Below are 18,200 nucleotides of genomic sequence, written 5' to 3'. Positions count from 1 at the left end.
AGGGTTGAATGGAATAAACATTATGGAGTGACATAGAAATAGGGAGAAGGGAGGAATGCGTCCTGTCGTCGAGTTTAAAATCCGATGGAAACCGGGGGAAAATCCCGACGGCAGGAGTAATCAAGAGTCTGCCAACGGTGAAATTAATCAGGGGAGCTGGATGAAACTGGAGACGGTTTGGAGGCTTGAGGGGTTTATATGGGAGGAGCCACCATTTAAGCATGCAAATAAATTGTTGTGAGTCTGTCTCACTGCCAGGCAACTCTCGCTGATGCACCTCTTTACCGGATTTATGCCAGTGTAGGAGGCGTTCATGGATTAAATTTGAAGAGATCGGGGGGGAGTGGGGTTTATGTCATTCTGGTGACTCTTCAGCCAACACTCGCTCCGAGTCTTCTGACGGGTTTACCAGGGCGACACTAACATCATTCTGCTTTTGCTGTTTTCACTCTCGTTGACACTCGGCAAACTCACTCGTGGGGCGGGTCCAATGTGCGAGTTAGAACGGGGTTTCAAACTGTTTCTGTTTATCATGAAACAGTCAACTTGGGGTTGGATTTGGAGACCGCGGTTTTGGCTGCACTGGTCAAAATTTTGCACTGAAATTTAAGGTTGGAGTCTTAGAAATATCTGACAAGTACCAAAAAGTCAGATCTTGGATTTTGCCGTGAAACTAGTTTCACGGATATTTCGAGAAATTTTGTCTAAAATTCGTAATTTCGTGGAAAAATTCAGGAGAATTGTAAATTTAAGATTAATTATTCCGAGAAAATTAAGAAAAAAACTCATGAATAAAAACGAAAAAATTGTGTACAAACTCCAGAAATATATAATCGTCATCCCCAGGAAATTTCAAAGTCTCCAGATATTCCCGGTGACTTGGCGCAGTGGGTAAGTTCGTTGCCTCACGGGTAGAATGGTGGGATCTAACCATTTAAAGTCTTGATCATCATCGCAGTATCCCCTAACCGGGTCGAAGCGATGTAAAATAATTTTAAAAAAAGTCTCCAGATAATTTAAACTATTAAATGCGCTAATTTAAACTATTAGAATGGAAAGCAGTGACAGTCGAATCTTCTGCTACTTTCAGCTTGATGAATAATAAAATAGTTCTGCACACTTGGTCCCCCTAAACAGATAATTTTACCGTGAAAAACTCCACTGAAAACGTAACAAAATAACGTAAAAATTTAACGACATTCGTCGCCACTGAATAAGTATATTTGCAACGGGGAACTGCGAAATACACTTATCCCAGTGCAACAGTAGCTCGTGGATTCCTCACCATTAGCATTAATGACACCCATTTTACCCAGCGCCGCATGCACACTCCCATCCCCAGGGATTTGAGCACCATTTTACCTCAAAAACTGAATGTATATCCGGCGAGGTTAAAAAGGAATCTCTACTTCGGGGAAATATACACACCGGTATATTCCACCTTGCCTCGTCATAATTGAGCGTCCGCGAATCCATTAAAAATATTGCCCCACGAATATTCATGCACCCGCCCGTGGAATATTTTTTTTATCTAAAAATAAGTATCTCCACACTCGAGAGAGTATCGAACTCCCTGAAAACTGAATAATAAAAACAAAAAGTCATCTCCACTCTACGCATATATTTTTCAACATCAAAGGAATGAGCCCTCGTATTTCTTCTCCACCGCAAAAAAGAAAATACAAACGAGAGAAATAAGATGAAAATAAGATAGTGCGAGATGGGAAAAAGAATTCTTAAGCTGAGAATTTTATTTTCTATTCAAAGAAGTACCTTTTTTGAGGGTCACATGACACAGAGAGCAATTTTTTCCCGACATCTGTAGAGAAAAATCCTGGAACTACGTGAAGTTTGATGAATGAAAATAAATGATAGTTTTCTGGAAGTAAAAAATATATTCCTCTGTGTAGGAGAGGCAAACCCTTCGGACACTTAGGGTCATGCATAAAATATCGCGCAACGGAAAAAAGAATTCTTAAGCTAAGATTTTTTTTCTTTACTCAGAGCAGCACAATTTTTGAGTCGTTGAGCGTAACGAGGAGAAATTAATTTGAAATGCCTCAATGAGAATGTTTTTATTAATATTGAGGTGTTTATGGCGAGGTGGGCATGCAGAAGGTGAGACGGAGGGGAATCTTTTGTTCTCTCGCAGAAAACCACTCGCTGAACAAAAAAAACGTCTTAAAAAACGAGTTTAAAATATCAAAAATCTGGATTCGATTGCAACTACTGTAATTAAAAAATACAAAAGCAGAATTCTTTATCCCCAATAAATGTGACTAATGAAAAAACCGAAATTTCTCCCAGTGAGAAAAATATCACCCGCATTAATGCGTCGTCTCGTCCTGTCCATATCAGAGAGTAACATAAATCCTTGGCTTGTCAAAGTCACCGGAATTTCCCCTCCTCTGCAAAATGCCACACTCGACGCTTTCGATAATGGCCAGGCTCTTGTTGCCCCCCCCCCCCCCCCTCGTGCGCCCAACCCCGCTGCTGAACCGGGCGTGAATTAATTTCCTGTTAGTCGGATCATGCTCATCAGCATCGATGTGAATACGTTCGCTGGTTGCCAATGTGAAAAGCAGAACAGATTGGACCACGGGGGGAAATGAAGCACCGCCTGGTTTTGTCGAATGTATCTATCTCCAATTTCTCTAACGCGGGCTTCAATTGTCGTTGTTTCGAATTTTTTTATCATTCAATCCATTGATTTTCCAGTGGGAAAATTGAAGACGTCAATTCCATTTTATATTTTTACATTTGCATTTACATTTTTTTACTGGAAATGTATTCAGTCAATTCTACATTGAAATCAACACTCTTTTCTTCATTCTAATTATGAAAAAATTATTACTGTTTAATATGAAAATGAACAACTGAAATCCATTAAATTTAGTTCGAAGATTTGAAAATCCCGCGTTTTTTCAGTGACTAACTTCACTCGACTCATCGACCAATCAGAGTTGGGGCTCATCGATCAGACCCTTTCGATATATCTCGACTTGAAATAACTTCACAACCTGTTCTCCTTCCAAGCCATTCAAATCACCAAATTACTTGTGATTTTGTGCCCAACAAATTTCAATTCACCTTCAAAAACCACTCAAACTCCCTTAAATCACCGTCACATTTTCGCGATAAAAAATTCGTATCTATTTTCCAATCGACAATATTTCACCCCAACTTTTATATCCGCATTGTCCTACGAGTGTCGCACAAGAGTCGGACAGGGGAGGAAGAGGAAAAAAAGTTTTCGAGGATCATTCCTGGAGGGAGCGATCGCCAGTTGTTCTCTCCTGTTCTGTTCCAGTCCCCGCGTGCACAATCTGTTTCCAAAATTGTTGGAACGAGAAATGATAGAAATGAGAACAAGCTGGAGAGCAAAACGAGTGAAAAAAAATGAATAAAATTCATATGTCGTTTTATTTTCATAGCAGCGTCGGGGGGAAATTTTGCGACATTATTGGATTTGGTTCAGCGATATGTGGGTGGGGAGAACACACCTTTGGTTTAGTGGCCATAAGTGAGGGTATGCGAGACGTGCAACTATATCCCTTCTCATTTCCCCTTTGTCAGCAAACTTCAATAAAGGCGCTCGTTTATCAAGAAACCTTGTGGGATATATAGGATACGTAGTCACTAGAGAGTTTCACGTTAGGTCTTTTGCTGTAGCCTACCCCAAGTGATCTCGCCGTTTTTTCCACTCATCCTCAAGCCACACTTCAAAAGCACCCCGCAAACTACCTCCCGAGGTAATTATAATAGCTCCACATTTTCAAGGTAATTAATTAATGATCCTGAGAGGGGGCCGGGGGGAGGAGGGAGAAATTGATGAAAAATATTTCAATCAAAAGCGCAATTAAGCTGCTTCTCCATTGAAAGGTCCGGGGAAAAATCCGCTCATCATTTTCACGTGACAGGAAAGCTTGACAATAGGGGCAAAAGGAAAATGCTCGTGTAATTGCACTGCCGAGCTGAATTACACATTTAATTTTTGCGCGGCTCTCTCCCCGGGATTTCTCGACGTTTGCATCGACAACTCGTCGACCTTGGAATTCCGGGGCTCACCCTCTCCCCCTTTTTCACGCTTTGACGCGCCGCGAACACTCAAATGTGTTATGTCAAACGTGACAAAGGGGGCGATGAGGGGTTTTGTAATGGTGAAATGTTAAAAATTCGGAATGCCAGAGATGAAAACGTCTGACTGACAATTTTCTTGAGAAAATTCGGCGGGTGCAAGCTCTCTGGTGAAGAATAATGCGGCGTGGTTATTCACGATTGGCTGACGTCGGAGAATGAATCAAAAATGAAAGACTTCGGCTTAATTGGAGACATTAGACGCAAATGGGGCTTATCGGCAATTTCGTGGAGAATGAAATGTCGAATGTCTTGAAGTAAGACGTTTTTCGGTCTGGGAACGAGGCGGTCGATAGGTGAGATATTTTCCCGATGTCAGGGAATACAAGTCATCAAATTTAGGACATTTTCTAGGGCATTGTATTCTCCAAATCCAAAATTTACGATTTTTTGAGCCAGGATAACTAATTTTGCATCATCTGTCGTTGAAAAAATTTATTTTTAAACCAATATTTATGGATAGATTAACAATTTCAACATTCGGGCGATGTTGGGTGTCAACATTGTGGCAATGTTGGCTGCCAACATTGTGGCAATGTTGACTATCAACGTTGGGGTACTGTTGCCTGTCAAGATTGAGGCAATGTTGAATCATACAATATAATTTAAAATACATCATTATAAAAATTCCATTCGGAAGCAAACTGTCTGAGTTCACTTGAAGACTGCTCCGTCACTAGTCATTTATGACAGCAGAACTACGACAAGACATTAACCTAATTAAGACACCTAGAATGCATGTCTTGATGTCTTAAATTGAGGCGCAAACGTCTGAACGACGGGGACAAAAGTGTCTCAATTTCAGACCCTCGTTTTTCCATCCTTATCCGTTAAAATCCACCCCAACTGAATTCTCCCAAAATTCCTCAACACTTCCCCAAAATTCTTCCGCAAAATCTAATAGCAACGAAAATTGTCATTCATTACGCAAATAGTTTATATTCGTTGGGGGCGTTATGGAGGGGGGCGTACATCCGAAAAACCGCAGAGTCAATTTATCAAGTACCACTACCACCATCTACCTCCCACCCTCGGAGTTCCCTCCTGGAATGCCGGTGTACGTGCAGCTCTTTCCGAGCAGAGGGACTCCTCACCAGTGTGTCCTGCTCTCCCCTCGATTCCCCAACTACGCTTTCAACCGTTTGGTTACTTTCATCCGCCTTCACCCACCGCAGGAAAAGCCCCTTCGGCAGGGGTGGGTTTACACGCCTCTGCAAAATGTTATATATCATTAGTTGGACCTCCATAGTCGGGCAAGAGGAAGTACTCGGAATTGCCATTTAAAGCAGAAGTAGCATCTCTTTGCTGGATTTCCAAGGGCTTGTGTGTTTTCAGCATAAATCATTCAGTTTTATGAGTTAATCCGATCATTTTCAGATGCCATCATTTCAGAGAAAAATGAGAGATTTATTTATTTATTTTATTGAAACACGAATCCAACAGCAATTCATTGTTTATGATCATTCTCATTGCAAAAAGCGATACGACCGATGAGAATCATATGCCCCAATTTATCAGCTGTTAAATTTTCATATTACAATAGATGATTTGCTCATGTTCTAATTCCTATGCTCACTGATACTCTGGTAAAAGTGCGTGCCCACACTGTTATCAATTCTTAGTTAGTTCACACGATAATTCAATTAATCTGTTGTTCATCTCATCAATATAATTCCGTGCTTAGAATATTGTCATCTCGTGTTTTCAGCACCAAATTAAAAATTAAAATTCATTTGGAATATTGAGTGACAGCTTCTTTTTATTCATATCAGAAATTTTGTATTTGGATATTAATATTATCTGTTCAAAGTGAAAAAATCGATCATCATTTTCACTATATTGCATTCAGATTCTCGTATCCTTAACGTCAAAAATGTGAGATAATCTCATAATTCTAGCTATTAATTCTAATCAACTTTGTTCGAAGAAAACCTTAGTAAACACAATATTAAGAAAGTAGAATTATTTTATTTTCCTCTGACCTAAATGATTTGGACAATTCTGTAGTGAATTGGTAAACTAGGATAAGTGCATTTCAACTGAGGACAATTATCAAGCGATATCTCGTAAATAAAAACAGATATCGAAATTTTTGTCAGGAACTTTTTTGTAGCCCACATCTCCCTCTACAAAAAAGGTTCCAATAAAAATTTCGATATCTATTTTTATTTACGAGATATCGCTTGATAACTGTCCTCAGTTGAAATGCACTTATCCTAGTTTACCAATTCACTACAGAATTATGATTCGTTTATTCATGTTTTATAGAATGGCATTAAATTCTCTTTTGTTTGTTAGCCGAGCTTCATGGAAACTCGACGCAAGACGATTGTACTCATGAAAACCGCCTTACTCTCTCCATTCGTTCGAGATATTGCCCATGCCTTTTTTAGAATGGATAGGGATTTGAGGAACATAAATAGGCTATTCGTCATGGCTCAGGAATAATCGTCCAATATCAGGACCCTTCCATATCCCCTCTGTATCCATCAGGAAAACCCCTGTCGGATAGACCACAGGAAGCCGGCAGTTTATCACCGAGGTTGTGTACCATAACCATGCACATTTTACCACCCACATTTGACTTCACCTCGGTGTACACAAGCCTCAACCTCCAAATGCCCTTCACACTGTCGACACTTGTGGTTTGGACAGTGGCGTCTTCTACACAAACAGTCTCCATTACACATGTACGAGTTCGAAGGTAAGAATATGGTGGTGGAGTTCGTAGCATTCCACACGCCAAGAAGCCACGAAAATTATCTCTCAGTGAGAAATTCAATACCCGTCAGAGGTACACACCACCACCACCACCACCACGAGGGCTCTGCGGATATCGGATAAAAATGTCTCGGGGGAGACACGTCTGGATTTTCGATAATCTCTTGTCAAACTTTTTCGTTGCACTTTTTAGTGTACCCTCACTGAGATGATTTCTTTTCTTATGTTGCACTCTTCTCTGATTGTTTTTATTGGGACAAGAGAGGTGGACTTATCAATGAGGATTCACGGGGCACTGTCAAATATTTATTAAAAGGCATACCGCCAGAAAACAATTGTTTTTCCGGGATAATTTTGTAATAATTTTGTAATTTCGTAATATTATATTATGTTACTAGTGCGTAAAGTTCCACTTTTTCGCACTCACATGTAATCCTATTTTATGTGATACCTGCTAAAATAATTGGTTTTATGCACGGCTGCCTAAAGCGAAGCTTTACGCCCCGTCGTGCGCATGCGAAGCGTCCGTAAAATTTCACTTTACGCACAAGTGATTAAATTTTTTTTTTACTCTCACAAGGGTCAAAGAACACTTTTCCCACGAGGGTCAACCCCTATTTTCCCCCACAAAGTATGAAAAATTGAATTTTGCGGACGCAAGGCATCGATAAAATTTTATTTTACGCACAAGCGATGAAATTTAGTACATTATGTCATTAGGCGATAAAAGTATTATCTGGCGAATATGGCTTTGCCAGATAATACTTAAAAAAAAAAACAAAACTATCATTGTATTTTCCTGAAAAGAATTATTATTATTTCAAATAATTGATTTTTCAGTTTTATAATTATTACATTTTATTATTACTATTATCATCATTATTCTTATTATTATTATTACAGGTATATATATACTACTGTATATCGCCACCGTCCTTCTAACGGCTCGCCTTCGGCTCGGATTATAATCACATTCGCCAGATAATGCTTTTATCGCCGTGTGATATACGCTATTTTATGTCGTTGGGCCCAAAAACCGCGATCTAACCGAGCGAAGCGAGGTTAGAATCACGGTTTATCGGGCCTAATGACATAAAGTATTTTTTCATTGAATTCCAATTTCGCTCCACAATTACCTCTCACACAATAAAATAGTCCGCGATTTTCTCGATAAATTTTATTCAACTTTTATTTATTCACCCCTCGTTACTCTCGTTTTACCCATTTTTTTATACATAATTTCTCATGTTGCATTTAATTTTATGAGATAATAAAAGCGTATATTTTAGAACAGATTACGCCGACGAGACGGTATTAATAAAACATGAATACAATTCTGTATTAAGTGTTTGGGTTGAGCTCCAGTGGAGGATTTTTATTCCATGCCAAATGTAACTAATATTTTTTATTGCTTTCTGTTTTTTTTTTCAGTTACCAGTGGGCGGGGGTGGGGCCGTGCTGGTGCTCAGCGAACTCGAGAGCATGGCAGCTAGGCAACAGCGAGAGATTGCTCAGCAGAGACGTCTCCTTGAACAACGAGAAGCCCGGCTGGCCGTGCTTCGAGGCGCCCAGGTATGTAAACAATATTTTTATTTATTCAGCCAAGTTGTTTATGTATTGGAGAAATATTCCCCGGGTACGGAGGTAAATTATGGGTACATGGTTGAACACTTGTGCTCGGAGAATTTTAGAGCTGTTGCAAATGCTGTGTAAATATTGAAAATTCAAATTTAAACGGATAATTGTTTGTTGATGCACGTGTGCGTCGCAGAAAGCCATCTTTTGGTAAAGTCGGATGCCAAATCTGGAGAAGAATTCGTGGTATACGTATCTGCATTTTTCTTCTTTGAAGTTGTGGGCAGGCGTGCACATCTAACTTCGTAAATTCTTCAGCTGTAGATTGTCAGAACGTGTGCGGAGAGACATTTTTCCTTATTTTCACTGGAATTCTCGTGCCAATCTGTACACAACGTGATGATGACATGATGTGTCATTTCTTTTTCAAATACTTCACTTATTTTTCTCAGTTTGTCCTCATTTATTTATTATTATTTCATGTTTTATTTTATTTATTCTTTTTTATTTTTTGTTTCCATTCTTTTTTTTCTCAATTTTTCTTGTATTTATAAAAAAAAACGTCTTATTCTCAGGCATTTTCAATTTTCTGTCTAATGTCTTGAATTAAGACATATTAAAGCCGTTGTTCCAGTTAAAATACGTAACTTCAAGCACCTCTCGAGCATCCCATAGACATCAGTATCTCAGTAGATAATTGACACCTCGAGAAACGGGGGAATTCCATCGACAAATGTCTCTCACTCCGTATGCCACGAGATAGTTTCCACGAGAACGACCTCATTACGTAACTCCCATCCATCCAGAAGTTCCGTCCAGAGCCTCCACCAAAGGGTCTTCCTTCCGCGCGAAAGTTCCAGAAAAATATTACAGCTCTCTGTAAATCCCCTCATGCTTGCGGTATCTGATCTGAGGAAACAAGCCAGCGATTTGCAAATCTTTCTTATTTCTAATCGACTCGAGTCTCTTTGTTCAACTTCAGGAGTCTTCGGCACCTGCTGGTTGCTGTAATTTTTCTCAACACTCTTGCTCCAATGGTGTATATCGAGCTTGTTACGATATTAAAACCCACCAACCGCAAAATTATACACCGAGAAGGTGAATTATTCCGTAATACACGAGTCCGTTTGAATTATTTATGTAATTTCTACGGGCGATGAGGAACAATTCAAAAACTATTGCGTATATCCTGCTCGTAATAATTGCACACTCGTATTACTAAGTACACATGAATTTCCGTTGCGCACAAGTTGTGTATCTTCATTGTGTACAGCATGCATTTTCATGACAAGTTAATTTCACTTCGTTAAGCTATTCAAGACCCTCAATTCTGTAATTTCCAAGTTTACATCGGCATTTCTGGTGGTGAAGATCTTGGGAGTAGACTGGCAAGATGATGGACCATTGAAATAGTTGATGTAACTTTCTTTGGGCGAAAATTTCCTAGGATTGCTGGCGGGAAGGAGAAACCAAGATCGCAAGATTGAGCAATTTGTTCTACACGGGGGGAAAAGTTGGACGAAAATTATCTGGGAAATCGCGGCAAATTTCGCTGTACGAAAGGTAATCGTCCAGCGAAGCTGTGATTCAATAATAAATACTTTTTGCTGAGGATATCTTGCGATTACTTTTTTCTCGAGATCCCACGCCACAATCCCAATCATCAATCTGTGCGATGAAAATCCCGACCCGTTAAGCGTTTCTCTGCCAACACAAATGAGTTCCGTAACTTCTAACTAAAGCATTTTATTCCACAAATTGCTGCCCCTACACGCAAGCCCCGATTAGTCCTCATCAGAGTTTAACCAAACTGCCCCCGTGAAAACAAAATTAATGAGTAATTTTGGGATTACAGAATTGGGTATTAGCATTCACACAAATTTACGAGGTAGTTAAAATCTCATTTCCGAGCTGAGCTTGTGTTATCTCTCGCAAATGCATCCCCCAGTTTTGTAATTGGAGCATCAGCCTGGGCGTGTAACACAGCACATTTTAGAAACATCAAGCTTGTTCTGAAAAACTTTGCGACAAGCCAATCTTACTTTGCCGTAGACAAGCATTCTCATCAATATCTTGGTCAACAAGAGAGGAGCCTCTCCCATAAAAAGTGCCTCTTATCGCAACAACTACACCCTAACCTCCGCCAATTCAATTAGTGCACCATCTTGATGTTTCCCCATTTCAAAGGAAACAAAGAATCTCCAAATGCGTCAGTATCACGTCTGACATTGACCACAAGGCGGGAAGTTATAACTGCAACATTGGATAACAATGAGTGGCTTTGAGGGGGGCCCTTATCACGCTCAATGTGATAAGCTTCTGATAAGTGAGGGCACTTGTCTGCCAAGCCCAGGGGATATTAACACACCTTCGTAATGCCTCCTAACCCAACAACGCCCGTCCTCTCTCGTCCCTTTAGCATTCTGCCATGTTCACCAGTTTTCTCTACTCATTATCGCTGGATTCATTATGCCATTAATGAGCCAAACCAACACTGGTGGTACATGACATTACGTCTAAAGGGATTAACTCCCTTTAATCTCCTTTGTTGTCTCCTCTGCACATTGTTATAGGCAAAACTGATTAGCTTAATCCATTTAATCCGTTCATTGGTGCTTTGAACGGGTTTCAGTTGCAATTATTTTTTATGAGTGAACCTTTCTTCAATAGGTTTTTACTCTTGATTATACACGGGGAAAAAAGGTGGCGGTAAATTACCAATAAAGTCGAGGAATCGGGGAGCCATTATCGGCTTTTGGTAAGGGCTACACTAATTTACAGTTGGCGCTCTTCGGACATTACTCTCTGAGGAGTACTATAAAAAGAAACAATTATTGCATTCTTGATGAAGATGATTCTTGATTAACGATCTTAGTTTCTCGAAAATTGGTAAATCCATCATGATTTTAGAGAAGTTACTAGCTGGGAGAAAAATTCCCTAGTGACCAAACGAAGAAACTGTTCACACACTTGGAGTTGTTCCATTGAGAGTTTTCCTGCATGCTAGTGCGGATGTCGATCGTCCTCATTAATTAAAAATTAGAAAAAAGAAGATAATTTATCGAGATGGCACTGATTACAAAAATCCCTAGGGCAACAAAACAAAAATGTGTTGGTACTCATGTTGGAACTGACTTTCGTGTTTAAAAGTCCAGCCGGATCCTCATGTCTGCGAAAAACTTTTTCAATAACTAATTCAATTTTTAAAAAAGACAAATTTCTCCACGAAAAATTTTGTAAAAAAAAATCTATTTCTTAAAAATTCAAATTCAAATTTTAATATCCAGATTTTATTTACCTCCTTCACAACAATGCAAGATCAACTTTTTCGTCGAGGTTTTTTATGCTTTATACTTTTAGATTTTTCTTCTTTATTCATCTTTCGAATTTTCCTGGGTCTGACGGAGGAGACCCGATATCATATAATCCTATTCATATCGGTTTTATCCTCTCGGCGCCGTAAATAGGGAACAGGGAGGTGGGTATCGCAGTTTAGTGGAGGTGGTGAGCGCAGTGGGTGCTCATTTTATTTTCACGAGTATCTCCAGTCCAGGTCGTATCGTTGTATTTCGATAGTTCTTCGTATACATTAGATAGTGAAGTACATTACAGAGACACCCCTCTGCGGTGATGTGGGGCTTCTTAAGACGAGGGCTTTGCAGGGCATTCACCTTCCAGTAAGTCAGCTCAGGAATGAGAGCGAAATGGGATACGGCAGATTTTCCTTCAAATTTCATTAGTTTAATTTGTCTGATCTGCTGAGATGTTTGTACTGATTGTGGTTTATTGTCTTCTAGGAACCAGCACAGCAGGAAAGACTCGCCAGACTGCGTCATCGGCTTGATCAACAGCAGAGCAAGCTCAACAGGCTGAGATTGCTCAGGTCACAGACTGATCAATCAAGAGCCAACAATGCTACTCTGAGTAAGTCATTTATATCGATCAGGAATCCAATCTCCCAATCGAACCGATAACTCAAATTCAATGTTGATGATGACGAGGTTTTTTATTATTGAACCATGTAACAGTTCGCCCATTGTATGCCAGAGTCAAATATCAATCCGTTAACCGATTCCAAAACACGCAATTCTCTCCAAAACCTCCGTCTATGTACCCATCCCAAATATTGAATGGTCCGGGCGATGAAATCCAATTCCTCTTCAAAGAATAATCATTTATTTGAGCGGAGCCCGACCTATTGACTCTACAGTCAATGTATCAGTTATTGCCACTAGAAGCTTTTCGGGTCTTTAAAGAGGGTCAAATAGTTACATTTTTATCATAATTCTTCAACTGTTTGCCTAGTCTTCCATCCATTAAAGAGTCCGGGACAGTAGCAGTCAGTGGGCCATTGACTTCATTCTAAACTCCCTCCACCGAAAGAAAATCAATGATGTTGAGTCGATACAGCTATCGATTGGATACTGGTGGGTGCTTATTGCCGATTGTATCGAATCGGCAAATATTTGCAGCAACATTAAACCAATTCAGGGTAGAGACAACAACCCTCCGGTGCTCTGGAATTCCCTACCTCGTACCATCTAAAACTCTGTAATGGGATAGCTTGAAACATCGGCGACTGATTGTTACAGACAGATCGAACTGCTCCTCACCACTGTTATGGTGGGGCTTCATGTGTATTCCAACTGGGTTGGGGAATCGTGTCTGACTGATACAGAGGGAATCGTTTATTAGGCACGTTGTGCAGCTCACGATGCAAATTCCCATGCAGTCAATGTCCCAGATGAGCACGCGAGCGAATGCACACGCGAGTTCAGTCCGGCTAGGGGGAGCCTATTCCCTTCCCATCTTTCACTATTCTTTTCATCTGTGGGACTACAAAGGGAGATGATGAAATTATTATGGGAGAATCTGGATCATTTTCCGTTTGGCTTCTTCGGAGAGGCCGCGGTGACAAAAGTTGGAGGAAAATTAACGAACGAGTCAAGTAATTCTGTCTCGGGCGAAAAGTGCGAGATAAATAGTGAATTTTTCCTCCGTTGACTCGGGAAATTTAGTAAATGTGAGGGTAATTTCTGCCGGAACTGTAGAATTTGGCCAATTGTTGAAATGGACTTGAAACTGTTTAAGTTGATTTCGACTATTGGCCAGTTTTCAATGAATATCTCGAAATCTAAGGCAGATAGCAAAATTTGTATTATAACCTTTTTTGTAGAGGGGTTTGAAATCTACGGAAAAGGTTATTACAAAAATTTGGCTATCGCCCTTGGGTTCGGAGATATTCCTCGAAAACTTTAGTTTTTTGGAAAAAAAACGGACCAAATTTTTTACATTTTCTCAATTTAAAAGAGAACAATCCCGCAATTACCCGCTTGCTTCAGCATTATTATTGCTTCTCATTTTCTAAATCCACAACACGTTCATTTATTTTCTCTATTGACCTGAATTTCACAGAATTGCTTTCTTTATAGCGATTTTCATTCCTGTCTGTCTCATTTTTAACCTTTTTTTCTCTATTATATCTCGTCTTGTATTATTCTTCTTTTTCTTTCTTTTCTGTCCTCACTTGTACAACAGATTTAGAGCTGTTCTCGTGACTTTTGATAATATTTCTATTCCAAGTCGTTTTTTCCATCCGCTTTTGCTTCTTCGAGTTGACGGCATTTATACAGAATTGCATTTCCTGTGTATCACTTGCATTCAGCGGATCGTATTCACCTGACCGCTGAATGGATCCTAACTATCTGGCGCATGTGAAAATTCATAAGCGCTAACGAGAAACTTTCTGATGGAGCTAGACAGAGGAAAAGCGAATACTAGTTCGAATTTCATAATTCAATTTCAAACTCTGAAATGCAGACGAATGAGAGTTTTATTGTGTATTCTATTAAATTATGTGCCAGTTGATGATTCATATCAGATGATGAGAGAAGTCTTCACTGAAAAAAATCCGGTCTGAAGTTGAGACATTGTGACTTGCATTCTAGACATTCCAGGAGTTTCACTAGATTTTTTGTTTCTAACTCATTTATTTTCCCAAATTCTTCATTCATTTTTTCACTGATCATTTTTGGTCCGTTAAAAATCGCGGTCATGAAGCAGAATTTCAAGGGATTCCCACCCTCATCGCCCTTCCCACTAATGAATTCAGGACTTCAATAAATTGAAAGAAAATGGATGTCACCAAAAACGTCTTACGATTCCGTGTCCTAATGGGGTTAATGTCTCGTCGTAGTGTCTTGACTCCTGAATTGAGTCAGAAAAAACGTCTTAAATTTGGCCAAACGTCTTATTAACACGTCTTGAGAACATCAATTTCACTGTTTCGTGATAGCCCAAGCACTTGCCATCGAACATTAAAAAATATTAGCACTCCCAGCGCTGACGGCGTGAAAGTGTGTTGTTCGCCCCAACAATAATTCACTTTGAGGCAGCAGAACAGGGCGACTGCAGTGAGTTGATAAAAACGCGACATTTTTGTCCGCACCACGTTGATACGAAATCATCCGCTCATGAATCCCTCAAACAATGCGCGCACTGTTAATTTTTAATTCTATTCGGAATTCGCTTCGTGTATGAAATTAATCCGCTCCACTCCCTCCGTGCCTTTTGATCTGTATATATTTTAACAAAAAAAAAAAAAAAAAAAAAAAAAAAAAAAAAAAAAAAAAAAAAAAAAAAAAAAAAAAAAAAAAAAAAAAAAAAAAAAAAAAAAAAAAAAAAAAAAAAAAAAAAAAAAAAAAAAAAAAAAAAAAAAAAAAAAAAAAAAAAAAAAAAAAAAAAAAAAAAAAAAAAAAAAAAAAAAAAAAAAAAAAAAAAAAAAAAAAAAAAAAAAAAAAAAAAAAAAAAAAAAAAAAAAAAAAAAAAAAAAAAAAAAAAAAAAAAAAAAAAAAAAAAAAAAAAAAAAAAAAAAAAAAAAAAAAAAAAAAAAAAAAAAAAAAAAAAAAAAAAAAAAAAAAAAAAAAAAAAAAAAAAAAAAAAAAAAAAAAAAAAAAAAAAAAAAAAAAAAAAAAAAAAAAAAAAAAAAAAAAAAAAAAAAAAAAAAAAAAAAAAAAAAAAAAAAAAAAAAAAAAAAAAAAAAAAAAAAAAAAAAAAAAAAAAAAAAAAAAAAAAAAAAAAAAAAAAAAAAAAAAAAAAAAAAAAAAAAAAAAAAAAAAAAAAAAAAAAAAAAAAAAAAAAAAAGATGAGGGCGTTTTACGGGCAGCTCCACAAACGCGTTATCAGCATCTCCACTCGTAACGAGTTTTCTACTGCGGTACGCGTTCAATTACCGGCTTAATCCACGTGGCTTAAAGGGAAAACTCTCTTGACCTCGCGCTCGCTGATCCGGCGAAAAAATCTCGCTTGATTTATTTCCGACGTGACGGCAAAAACTCAGAGGCCTTTTCTTCTCCGAGAAGATGGAAAAGGAAAGAGAAAATAAAACAGCTGGATGAAAAATGATTTCCCATTTTTGCGAAAGATACCGCATAAAAATTGTGATTCATTACTCAATTTGATAAGGAAGTGAAATAACGAGATGAGTCACCTGGTTTCAAGTTTACAGTCGCCGTGATGAATGTGAAATTAATGAACTTACTAAAACTGAGTAAATTAATAGGCTAATTAGTAAAAAATTGAATTATCAAAAATAAAATGCTTTTATTAACTGAAATTAATAAATAAATTAGATATAATGTACAATGATTGAAGAAAATTGCGCAGAATTTTCTGGAAAAATTAAACTGAAATTTACAGTTCCCACGCATTTTTCCATGAAATTATGAATTTTCAACGACAAAATTCCTTGAACTTTCAGTAAAAATTTTAAACATTGCATCAGTTATTCAAACTTCAGTTGATAGAGCGAACAAAAAATGGCGATCACCGAGAGTACAATAAACTGTTGTGGTGCAAAAAAATTAAATAAATATAATAAATAATTAAATATATTAAACAGGCGATATAAATTGATTCCCAATTTATATTCGCCTTGAAAAATGAAAAATAAATAAATAAAATAATAATAAAATAATAATTAAAATAATAAACTTAATAAATAAAATAAATATGGTCTACATATTACGAAATTTTTCTCTGATACAGTCCAAAAATTTTCTACGCATCAGTTATTTAAACTTCAATTGAGAACAAAAAATGGTGATCATCGAGACTAGAATGAACTGCAGCGGTGCGTCTATTTAAAAAGAAAAAAAATAACACGAAAAAACCGCAAACTATCGTTTGCGGTGTGCGTCATATCGAGACTAGACATTATATGCATTCGCAACATGGGTTGAAAGCATTGCCCATAGCATTCACGCAGTATATACAGTCTGCGTATGATATTCCCCCGTCGGAATATCGTGGCGGCGCATGTGGCTATCTACTGGCAGTGGCAGGCACAGTGGACCTCGGGATTACCCGGTTTCCATGTGCCACCCCATGTTGGCATTCATCGGGAATGCGCAATTGAGACGATGGGGTTGGGGCGGGCACTCCACCGCTGGATATGCATAGCACTTTCATCCGGGCGTTGGATGTAATTTTCACTTCTGTACTTCTTTTTTTTTCACGGCCCCTGTCGCATCGTCTCCTCGCCCTGCTCTCTCGTTACTCACTCTAACGAATCGTCTAATTAACGTAGAGATTGAAATTCTCGATGTGAATGGTGAGGAGAGAATTGATAGCCCGGAGATGGGGAGAATCCTCTTTGGCATGAATAATTGATTGAAATTAACTGGATTAATTCTAGTGCGTTATTTCCAGTGCATTGGGGATGATTTTTGACTGAAATTTCGGGTACACGTGTGGGAAATTTTTATTAGGTTATAGTTTCACCGAAATTTTAGGGAATTTCGTCATTAAATATTCAATATTTCATTGAAAATGTCAATTTTAGTTGAAGTATTCCATGAAAATTAATAAAAATCAGGAAAATTTGTATAATTGCACTCAAACGTACTGCAGTGATAAAAATTTACCACTGAAATTTCAAAGAATTTTGTCATTGAGAATTCATTATTTCATTAAAAAACCCGTGAGAACTGTAAATTTTAGTTTAATTATTCCAGAAAAATTAGTGAAAAATCAGGAAAATTTGGAGAACTCGGAGAATTCCTCTGAATTTTCATGGAATCCCTTAAAAAATTCTTGGAATTCAATGTCACTCTCTTAAAAATTACTCTTCAACTCTCCCCGAACATTCAATTTTTTTCCACCACCATTCCCATTTTATTAATCCACCCGCATTCCCTTATTTATTTTGCCTCATGTTTCCGAGCCACCGCGACAAATAAACATAATACATTTAAGATGGTACATTGCATCATACGTAATCATCTGAAATAACATTACCATTTGTTCTCTGAAAATTGTTCAAGTTATTGTCCTTTGTTTCAATTCCCCATAGTTTTGTTTCTACCTCCTGTGTCTCGGTGTACAGTAATTTCATTTCCACCGAGGTAAGAGAGGATTCCCAGTGCCATAAGAAATAAAATGATAGAGCTATGAGGGGGGCGGGGGGGGGGGGGGNGGGGGGGGGGGGGGGGGGGGGGGGGGGGGGGGGGGGGGGGGGGGGGGGGGGGGGGCAAAAAAGTGGAAGGCGAGTCACCGGGTATTCTTTAAAGTGTAAAGGTGAGGCGTGAAGGTGAATGCAAGAGTCTTTTCCACAGCGCCCAGCAAAAAGGGAAAAGCTTCCTGTGCACCATCTCGAGAGCAAAATTCACCTCCACTTCTTCCGGACTGGCGGCCTCTTTCATCCTTATTGAGACTTCCATCCGCCACTCGGCTAATTCACTTCTCCTCTCCCCCCCCCCCCCCCCCCC

General features: G+C 38.4%; 1 protein-coding gene across 1 annotated transcript in view; it reads left to right on the top strand.

Moving 5' to 3' along the window:
* LOC107040080 (apoptosis-stimulating of p53 protein 2) overlaps positions 1–18,200 on the top strand; it is a 53,112-nt gene that overhangs the window by 13,430 nt on the left and 21,482 nt on the right. The window contains exons 3-4 of the mRNA XM_015260011.2: positions 8,290–8,430; positions 12,231–12,357. Of these exons, the coding sequence (XP_015115497.1) occupies positions 8,290–8,430; positions 12,231–12,357 (268 nt within the window). The remainder of the gene's footprint in view (positions 1–8,289; positions 8,431–12,230; positions 12,358–18,200) is intronic.

This window comes from Diachasma alloeum, unplaced genomic scaffold (genome assembly GCF_001412515.2).
Source record: "Diachasma alloeum isolate Michigan unplaced genomic scaffold, Dall2.0 Dall_scaffold_00315, whole genome shotgun sequence".
Classification (NCBI taxonomy): domain Eukaryota; kingdom Metazoa; phylum Arthropoda; class Insecta; order Hymenoptera; family Braconidae; genus Diachasma; species Diachasma alloeum.
The sequence above is the reverse complement of the archived record's forward strand: the minus strand, read 5'-3'. Positions and strand labels throughout refer to the sequence as shown.